This window comes from Priapulus caudatus, unplaced genomic scaffold, assembly GCF_000485595.1.
Source record: "Priapulus caudatus unplaced genomic scaffold, Priapulus_caudatus-5.0.1 Scaffold2812, whole genome shotgun sequence".
Taxonomy (NCBI): Eukaryota; Metazoa; Priapulida; class Priapulimorpha; order Priapulimorphida; family Priapulidae; genus Priapulus; species Priapulus caudatus.
This window is the reverse complement of record NW_014579873.1, coordinates 5,986-16,836: the sequence shown is the minus strand read 5'-3', so window position 1 is coordinate 16,836 and position 10,851 is coordinate 5,986. Positions and strand designations below refer to the sequence as shown.

Genomic DNA, 10,851 nt, shown 5'->3' with positions numbered 1-10,851 from the left:
CACATAACGTCAGGATTAGTGTGTAAGCCTGCGCGCAGGCCACAACAAAGTTAATATCGTCTCTCTATAAGTCATGACACCAAACTCGAACTCTAGAACATCGCAACTCTGAAACATCTCAACTTTTGCCACCTGACCGCTACCTGCTAGCGTTACCTGTACCGCTACCTGCAGCCTACTGTACGCTAGCCTGCCGCGTACCTGCTAACCGCCTACCTGCCAGCGTTACCTGTACCGCTACCTGCCCGCGGCGTTACCTGCTACCGCTACCTGCCCGCGTACCTGCATACCGCTACCTGCCCGCGCTACCGTGCTTACTGCTACCTGGCCCGCTACCTGCACCGCCTACCTGCCCAGCGTAGCTGTACCGCTACCTCGCTCGCGTACCTGTACGCGCTACCTGCCAGCCTACCTGTACCGCCTACCTGCCAGCCTACCGCCTACGCTACCTGCCAGCGTACCTGTACCGCTACCTTGCCAGCCGTACCTGTACGCTACCTGCCAGCGACCTGTACGGCTACCCTGCGCGTACATGTACGCTAACCTGCCGCCGTACCGTGCTACCGCTACCTGCCGCCGCTACCTGTACCGCTAACCTGCGCGCGTACTGTTCCGCCCCCCTACCTGCCGCGCTACCTGTACCGTAACCTGCCAGCGTACCTGTACGCTACCTGCCGCGGACCTGTACTGCTTCATCCCCGTCAGCGTGAGCGCTCCAGCTTGGCTTTTGGCGCGCCACGTCACCACTCTCTCTCGCCGCGTCGATCGCGACTTGTCGATGCCGACGCCCGTCGAGACGCGTACGAGACAGCGCCGTTGTAAAAGGGTTCGGAATCGGCGTCCGTTCGCCGAGCACGCGCTGTGATGGGCGTCCCGCGGCGCAACCGTCTTCATCGACGACGACTCGTACCGCGTCCGGATCAAAGATGGGCAGAGTTGTCGTTTGACGTCCTGCGCGGCGAAAGCAAGATTTTCGTTGCCGCGATTAGCACCGCGGCCCCTCTACCGGCCATAATAAATCGTACACTAGGCTTGCCAGCGCCCTCTAACCGGCCTAATAAATCGCCGGACACTTAGGCTGCCCAGCCGCCCCCTCTAACCAGCATAATAAATCGCCCGACACTAGGCTTGCCAGGCGCCATCTAGTGAACAGTAATTAAAACACCAAGCTTCCTGGCGCCTCTAGGCGATTACGGCCGCGCTAGCTACGATCCCGGACGCATCTGCCACAGTTCGTTCGCGCTTCAAATATGTATACCGATATTTTTTGATTTAAAGATATTTTCGCGAATTCTATCAGACCTTGACGCGACAAATTTCCGCGCGGTGCGTTAATTTCGCGGTCGGTGAATTATGGAGTATCGGCATCTGATATGATTCGCGCTCCGTCATTTTCGCGGTCGGGCCACGCTGTTCGCGAATTCGCAAAAATTAAACCACCGAAATTATATATAGCCGTTATACAATACTCAGACCACCGTCGCCTTCAAAGATGGCGGGCGCAGACGATATCTCTCGCGCTCACCTCGACGTATATCGCACGCGAACGTGGAGTTGAGCGGCGGCTCCGTGGTCCGATCGCCAGGGGGCCGGACCGAGCGAGAAGCTGCGGTACCACGGCGACGTCGTTCCCTGCCGTGTCCGGGTCCATCAACTCGAAGCTCATCGGCGTCCGCGCCGTTATCACGCTGCAAGCGATAGATTCACCGTAGATGGAGCAGTGTTTCTCGAGATTACCAATTTATTACAATATTTATCGTATCATTGACAATGTTTAATTAAAGTAAGTTAAAAGGCCGACGAAACAGCGTCGGCTCTACAGTCGCTAATATCGCAAACTCGATTCAACGACAAACCCCTGCAACGGCAAGGGAATTGCAACGCATCAACTTGCTTCGGTGAAGAAGCGGGATCAAGTGAGCTATTGAAGACTACCATCGCAGATTACGCGCGCGAGTGGGAGGGTGGCGAGCTACTAGCGAGGCAGCGGCGCGCGGAGGAGGAGGTGGCGGGAGTGGGCAGATCCCCGAGAGAGGCGGCGGCCGGCGGAAGAGGAGGTGGGAAAGGTGGGAGATGCGGGTAGGGAGCTCTGGCTGACGGCGGAAGTCAGGAGGGTTGGGGAAGGGGGAGATGCTATGGAGGCGGCCGCAGCGGCGCGGGAAGGAGGTGGCGGGCAGGGTGCGACCCTACTAGGGCTGGTTCGTGGCAGCGGAGGTGGGAGGGTGGAGATCGCTGGGCCGTGGCGCTTGGCCAACGGAGGTGAGGGCGTGACGGTGGGAGATGCTACGAGGCGGCGGCAGCGGCGGAGAGAGAAGGGGGGAGGGTGGGAGCTACTTAGGCTGCGGAGTGGCAGCGAAGGTTGCGCGCAGGGTGGGAGATGCTAAGGTGGCCATCGCGGCGGCGGTGGCGGAGGTAGCGGAGGGTGGGAGTACTAGGGCTGGGGTGGCAGCGGAGGCTGGGGGAGGTGGGCAGCATCTAGGGCTTGGGGGTACAGCGGAGGGAGGCGGTGAGGGCTGGAGATGCTAGGGCTGGGGTGGCCATGCGAAGCGCAGGAAGGGTGGTAGATTGTTGCTAGGGAGGAGCTGGCTGGCGGCGCGTGGGCGAGGTGCGGGCGACGTCGTGGGAGCTACTAGGCATGGGTGGCAGCGGAGGATGGGGGAGGGTGGTAGATGGCTAGCGGACGGGAGCGGCCGGCCGGCTGGCCGGAGGTGGGCGAAGTGTGTGGAGCTTTACTAGGGATGGTCGGTGCAGCGGAGGTTGGGGAGGGTGGTAGATTGTTAGGGAGGAGCGGCGGCGGCGCCGCGAGGTGGGGGACGGAGGTGAGAGACACTAGGGAGGCAGCGCCGGCGGAGGTGGGGAAAGGTGGGGGAGATACTAGAATCTGGGGGGGGGGGCACGGAGGGCGTTGGGCGGAAAAAAAAAAAAAATGCTAGCGGAAGATACTAGGGAGCCGCGGCTGCCGAGCGGAGGGAGGAGGAGGGGAGGGTGGAAGACTATAACTGGATATATATAATAATTATATAATAGATATAGATATATACTAATATATTATATTATATATAGATAGATAGTATAGATATATATATATATATATATATATATATATAGTATTATATATATATAGGCAGTGGGAGATGATAGGTGGCCAGCGGATATAAATCGACGCTCTCTCACCCGTGAATTCGTCGACGACTGAAGTTGCCGTCGAACGAAGGGAGGAGTAGTTTCGTCCGCGCATGCAAGAAGAGCTGATGTCGCTGCTTAGGAGGCAGGTCCGCGTCCGTCGGCCTGCCGGCCAGCGGAACGAACACGAGCCAAAATCTAATAAGCACTCGAACCCTGCTGGCCTACAAAGCCGCGGTTTCGCTCCGCTTGCAGCCGACGATAATGACGACGACGTGAATCTCGTGAAACATAATAACACTCGAACTCTCGTCGCCCTTACGTGCCGCATCGGCACGATTGATCGCCTCTTTCCCGCTCCACTCGCGGCAACGATGACGCTGTGAAGACGCTCTCGGTGCGAGAGAGAGAGAGGATTAGGAAGAGATTTGGATTTACGGCGCGCGGTGTGAGAATACTCGATCAGTATCGCTCCTTGAAAACGAAACCCTTCAATCTTGCTCCCCCCCTCACCCACACACACACACACACGACACACACACACACACACACACACACACACACACAACACACACACACCACACACACACACACACAACACTACGACCTCGGGCACGCCCCTGCCTTGACATTGTAACCTAACATAACAACTACATCTCCCCAGTTGCTGACTTCCCCTTCTAATCCCCCCACGCACCGCGACCCAGCGACTCAGGTGAATTCTAGCGGAAGGCGGCCGGGTAGAAATCGTCCTCCTTACCCAGTTACATCCCCCTCTCTAAAACAATCCCACCGCCACCCCAACCGCGACTCCCACCACGCCGTTGACTCCCCCGCCACCGTGACCTGTGCGACTCTCGCCAACTCACGTGCACGATGAAATTCTAGGCCGGAAGGCGCGCGCGTAGAAATCGTCCTCCTACCCAGTACATCCCCCTCTCTAACAATCCCACCGCCACCCCACCACCCCCGACCCCACGGCTCCAGCACCGTGGACCTCGCGACCCCCGCAACTCACGTGCACGATGAATTCTTAGGCGGAAGGCGGGGCGGGTAGAAATCGTCCTCCTACCCAGTACATCCCCCTCTCTAAACAATCCCACCGCCACCCCCAACCCCGCGACCCCACCACGCCGTGACTCCCGCACCGTGACCTCGCGACCCTCGCAACTCACGTGCACGATGAATTCGAGCGCGGAAGGCGGGCGGGTCAAAGTCGTCCTCCTCGATGTACCGTCGCTAAGACGGGTATTCGAACACGGGCCGCATGGCGCTTCACGTCGGAGAATGCCCACTCCAGCGTTCGTGCTGTTACGGTTGCCCTGACCCTGCTCAGCGAACAAACAAACAACGTACGTAGGATAGCGTCGCGAAAGAATTCGAGCCGAGAGAAAATGTGTTATATCTAATCTTCTATCTATCTATCTATTTATCTAGATATATATGTATATTATATATATATTATATATATATATAGAGAGAGATGAGAGAGAGAGACAGTGAGATGAGGAGTGTGACGAGTCTGAGAGAGTGTGAGAAGAGAGTGAGAGAGCGAGAGAGACGAGAGAGAGAGAGAGATGAGAGCGAGAGAAGCAAAGAGAAGAGAGAGAGAGGAGAGGAGAGAGAGCAAGGATAGAAATGATAGAGAGAGAGTGAGGGAGAGAAGAAAGAGAGAGAAAGACGAGAGAGAGAGAGAGAGAGAGAGAGTTTCAATTGAGAGCAGTGAGAGTGAGAGAGAGAGAGAGAGAGTGACGAGAGAGAGAGATGAGAGATGAGAGCAGCGAGGAGCGATTAAGCGAGCAGAGAGCAGGAGAGAGCACGAGATCAACTTGACCATGCATGGCCATTTGCAGAAAACCAGTAGTCCGGAATACATTTCCCACACGCGCAATAACAATATGATTCGCAAGGGCACTTCCACGCGTCTTAGGATCTACAGGACTACCATTACTTCTGACGAACGGCCATGCGGATGGCCGCCACGCGTACCTTGTCAGGTCGCGAGCCATCCACGGTAAGGTTAGTATTATCCGTTCGGTCTCGCGGATCCAGCGGCTGCGTCCCACGCTGACGAGACCCGTCGTTTCATTGACGACGCACCATGCGACGACAGAACAAAAACATCAGAACTTATTGGGCAATAGATGACGCTTGTGAATTTACTCTTATTTACTATTATAAGGTGTATATATACAAATATATAGATTATAATATAAATTTATAGAACATGCGTTTCTTCGAACACCATTATACGTAAAAAGAGATCGGCCATGTTTGATCGCAACGTTTGCAAATGAATAAGCGTTGATAAATGACGACGGCGACGAATGACGCGATGAATGACAATGATTGATGACGATGACAATGATGAATAACAATTGATAATGACGGACGACATAATGATGATGACAACACAATGATAGATGACAATGATGATGACAATGATGATGGAACAATGATGATGACGACAGTACAATGATATGACAACAACAATGATGATGACACGCAATTGATTTGATGATAACGACAATAAATGATGACAATGATGATTGACAAACGACATATGCCTGACTGATCAATGATTGATGACTACGACAATGTGATGAACAGACGACAATGATGATGACGGACGACAATAGCATGATGAGCATTGACATATGAATGCATGACACATGATGATTGACGTGGCGAATGATGGATAACAATGATTGAGGAATGATACATAAAACAGATACCTCGTTCAATTCCGGTGTCCACGATGGTAATAGATACACTATTTTTTGCGCGTAGTCACGCTGAATCCGGCATCTGTAGCCTGTAACGGGTGAGCCGAATAAATGACGAACGGGTAATACATTATTCTATGCAATCCATCACACGTACGCACGCATGTACACATCATGCAAACATCTAGCCCATCGTCACCTCTTGCAATATTATCTACATCAGCACACCCACCACACGTAGCACGGCATGTTACACCACAGCAGTTAACCAATCAGCCCGAGCCCACCTCTAATATATCTTACACACCACGTACCCACCCACACGTACGCACAAACGCAAACATTCATCCTTCTGTCGTGTGCCCCCCCCCCCCATCTGTCTCCCGCGTCCATTCCACCCTTCCGCTTCATCTGTCCATCCTAGTCTTCCCCCGTCCACTCCATCCCATCCGCTTAATCTGTCCATCTGTCTCGCCGTTCCAATCCACCCATCCGGTCCGTCTGTCCATCGTCCCCCGTCTACTCGCACCCATCCGTCCCGGTCTGCCATCGGTTCTCCCGCGTACCAATCCCACCCATCGTCCGTTTGCTCATGTCTGTCTCCCCGTCACATCCACCCATCGTCCGTCTGCCTCCGATCTGTCTACCTGTGCCCCCGTCCACCCACCCATCCGTCCGTCTGTCCATCTGTCTCCCCGTCCATCCACCCATCCGTCCGTCTGTCCATCTGTCTCCCCGTCCATCCACCCATCCGTCCGTCTGTCCATCTGTCTCCCCGTCCATCCACCCGTGCGTCTGTCCCTCAACCTGCCTGCCCATTCGTCCATCTGTTCCTCCGTCTGTCTGTCCGTCCGTCCGCCCATCCGTCCGTCTGCCCATCCGTCCGTCTGCCCACCCATCCATCTGCCCACCCGTCCATATGCCCATCCGTCCATCTGCCCATCCATCCATGTGCCCGTCCGTCCATCTGCCCATCCGTCCATCTGCCCCTCCATCCATCTGCCTACCCGTCCGTCTGCCCGTCCATCCGTCCACCCACCCGTCCGTCTGTCCCTCTGTCTGTCCGTCCGTCCATCCGTCCACCCGTCCGTCTGTCCCTCCATCCGTCTGTCGATCCATCCATCTGCCCATCTGTGTGTCAGACTACATTCTTGGCTGTCAGATTCTGACATCCTCATCTCGCCGTACGGTACCCAGTAGACTCACCCACAACTGTATGTCAGACTACATTCTTCACTGACAGATTCTGACATCCTCATCTCACCGTTCTCTGTAGACTCACCAGGATAAAAAAAAATACACGCGAGCGATGAGCGATTCGCTCTTCAAACCTCCGAAATCGCTCCCGTGAGGCTCAAAATAGCTCCCGTAAAATTTTCGACGAGAGCTATTTTTCCACAGACTTTTGAAAAAGAGCTCGCGTAAAAAAAGTAAGTTCTCTGAGACTCACCAACAACTGTATGACATGATCGCTGATGCTCGCGTTCTCGTAGAGTTCCACGTAGTACGGCGCGTCCACCCACTGCGGAAACTTGTCGTTCGTGTCGATCAGATGAACGATGACGTTCGTCCTGCCGGAGTACCGCTCTGGTGTTTTATACTCCGTCGCTACGAGCTGCGGCGAACGCACGTCAACATGATGTTACCGTAATACTATAAATATTACATAAGAAGATACAGGAAGACATAAGATAATCTTTTGTCTAATCTAAACTATTAACTGCATAAAAAATAAATGGATTGATAAATAAATAAATAAATAAATATATATGTATATATATATACATTTATTTATGTATTACATAATAGTTTTTATAACATTTTTTATGTTACATAATTATTATTATTATTATTATTAAGTAATGCATTTTAATTAATAAAAGAATATATAAATACAAATGTAGTAATTCATCCTGAATTATAATCACTATATAATCACCTGGAAGCTGATGCTCTGCATGAGTTGGTAGTCGAGCTTCGTCGGGTCGAGTACCCTGAGCAGTATCGTGCCCTCGTTGACAACACTCTCAGGCTGAACGGAGAACACCCCGTCGTCGCCATCCAGGGTAATTGCCAGCGTGCCGTTATCCAGCTGTGTGTGCGATGACAGAGGGAAGAAATTGACAGGAAAACTTGGATGTAAAAGACCTTATTTCTATATTTGTACGTACTAATATACTATAAATGCTATGTGTATGTATATGCATATGTTATTCAAATATTATAAATATTGAAATATTTACTTGTCTCTATATATATGTGCGTGTGCGTGTACATTATATATATATACACGCACGTACGCACGCACGCACGCACGCACGCACATGCACACGCACACGCACACACAAATCTTCGCTCACCGAATCCCAGTCGTAGACCTGGATGTCGCCTTGGTCTATCGTCACGGGAACGGACTTTGGCGAGTTCTCGAGGATCGATCCCGTGTACGAGTCCTTCGCGAACTCCGGCTCGTTGTCGTTGATGTCGAGCACGTTCACGTAGACGAGCGCCGTCGCGTTGGCCTTCCACTCGTCCACATCCGTGTCCCTGCGCACCTCGACCTGCAAGCGCGGAGTCGGCGCCCGTCTCAGTCGTGCGGCGAAACTTCGCAAGGGGGCAGGAGGCGGGGGAGGCAGGAGAAAGGTGCAGGGAGGTGGGTGGAAGTGGGTGGAGGTGGGTGGAGGTGGATGGAGGTGGGTGGAGGTGGGTAGAAGTGGTAAAGGTGGGGGAAGCAGGGGAGCCAGGAGGTGGTAAACGCAGGGGGTGGGTGGAGGAGGGAGAAGGTGGGAGGAGGTGGAAGGAGGTGCAGGGGGTTAGAAGGGGTCTTCGAGGCCACGTACTCATTCAGAAGAACACATTACATACCCGTTACAGCCTAAAATCTCGGGGACCCGTTGTCAGAAACAAAATTTGTCTAAACATTAGTCTCGATGGTTTCGTGTTAATGTTAACATGAACTTTTCTCCTAGACCGTGGACAGAAACAAAGTAAAGTGACGAGTCTCTACTACGCAGTGCATAGAGGTCTAGTCCACGAGAAAAATTCAACATCAGGACTAATGTTTATTGTTAATAGTTCTTAATACTAATTTTGTTTCTGACGACGAGGGCCCGATGGTTAAACCAAGAGCAACACTTTCCCTGAAGTTGGCAATAAAATGAGATAAAATAATTTAATAAAATATCTTAAATTTGAAAAAGAATTTGAAACTGAGAGTACCATCACTTCGAAGCGTCCGTTGATGTCTAGCAGCTGTTCTCTGTCCACCTCCTCCGCTATCGTCATGACACCCGTCGATGCATCGATAGCAAACTTGTTCACCAAGGCCGGATCTGTAGGAAGATACGCAAACTCAGTTTGTAGAACCTTATGGGAATGTATGACTGATAAATTTACAAATTTGTATATTTCAATAGTCACTAGTTGTTTAGTAGTTACATGCTGATAGTGACAGTAGTGTCATGACATTTTTATTAACAGTAACATAGCAAAACAAGGACCGCAATGTCAATAAGTGTGCTAGTCATACGTTTTGTGTATATATCCTTGGTAGTTATTTAACTTAATGAATTTATAATATATTGTCAAAGTACGCTATGCATGTATCATGGATAATTACCTAAATAAAAAAATTTAATAAAATAATGAAAACTCGATCACTAAGAATGATAGGGGTGTGAAGGAGAAATGATGGTGTGGATATGAGATGATGATACCGTGAGATTGCAACTTGACACAAGATACGAAAACTCGATCACTGCAGGGTGCGAAATTAACGAAGTCAAATACTCCCCGATTTACTGTCAGACTCCCTGATTTTACATATGCAGGAGTCTGCGTGACTCCCTGAAAATTCTGCCATGCCATTCTGCCATAGTTCGTTCCGGAGCACGGCCTCGCTGAATTACTGTATTTTTTCAGCTAATGTCCAAAGAAAATTTGGCAGACGTGCAACTGCATGAATCTCAAAAATAAGCACACGCGTTATTGCTTTAATTTTGAACCTCAGACTGCGGACTCCCTCATTTTGCTGCGGACTCCCTCATTTTGCTGCGGACTCCCTCTTTTTGAGGGTACGGACTCCCTTGTTCAAAAGTTAATTTCTACCCCTATTACTGTATGCATTACTGCATGGGGAGTGAAGGTAATAGGAATGATAGCATATGGGAGAGAAGAAAGATGGTGGTGAGGGAGGAATGATTGAGGGAGAAGGGAGGAATAATAGGATGGGGGATAGAAACGATATAGGGTAGGGTGGCAGGAATGATAAGGTAGGGAGGGAGGAAGGATTAGGTGGGGATGGAGGAATAATAGAATGGGGGATAGAAAGGATATAGAGTAGGGAGGCAGGAATGATAGGGTGGCAGGAATGATAGGGTGGCAGGAATGATAGGGTGGGGAGGGAGGAATGATAGGGTGGGGAGGGAGGAGATGGGGTGGGGAAGGAGGAAGGATGGGGTGGATATGGTGGGGAGGGAGAAGGATGGGTGGGAGGGAGAAAGGATGGGGTGGTAATGAGAAGAATGAAAGGGTGACGATAAGGGAATGTCAAGATAGATAGAGGGTGGTGCCGGCACCACCTGGTGTCAAGCATTGCCTTGACGTGGCAATGCAGAGCCACCTGGTGTTAAACACTGCCTTGACGTGGCATGCAGAGCCACCTGGTGTCAACACGCTTGAGTGGCAACAGAGGCTACCTGGTGTCAAGCATTGCCTTGACGTGGCAATGCAGAGCCACCTGGTGTCAAGCACTGCCTTGACGTGCCAATGCAGAGCCACTTGGTGTCAAGCATTGCCTTGACGTCGCAATGCAGAGCCACCTGGTGTCAAGCATTGCCTTGACGTACCAATGCAGAGCCATCTGGTGTCAAGCATTGCCTTGACGTGCCAATGCAGAGCCACCTGGTGTCAAGCATTGCCTTGACGTGCCAATGCAGAGCCACCTGGTGTCAAGCATTGCCTTGACGTGCCAATGCAGAGCCACCTGGTGTCAAGCACTGCC

The 10,851-nt window shown here is 51.7% G+C and overlaps 1 protein-coding gene across 1 annotated transcript in view; it reads right to left on the bottom strand.

Annotated features, from left to right (window-relative positions):
- Positions 1 to 10,851, bottom strand: part of LOC106819078 (cadherin-related family member 1-like) — a 16,095-nt gene that overhangs the window by 2,514 nt on the left and 2,730 nt on the right. The window contains exons 2-6 of the mRNA XM_014823740.1: positions 10,564 to 10,669; positions 9,069 to 9,181; positions 8,210 to 8,410; positions 7,789 to 7,941; positions 7,300 to 7,464 (exon numbers count right to left, since the gene is read on the bottom strand). Coding sequence (XP_014679226.1) covers positions 7,300 to 7,464; positions 7,789 to 7,941; positions 8,210 to 8,410; positions 9,069 to 9,181; positions 10,564 to 10,669 — 738 coding nt within the window. The remainder of the gene's footprint in view (positions 1 to 7,299; positions 7,465 to 7,788; positions 7,942 to 8,209; positions 8,411 to 9,068; positions 9,182 to 10,563; positions 10,670 to 10,851) is intronic.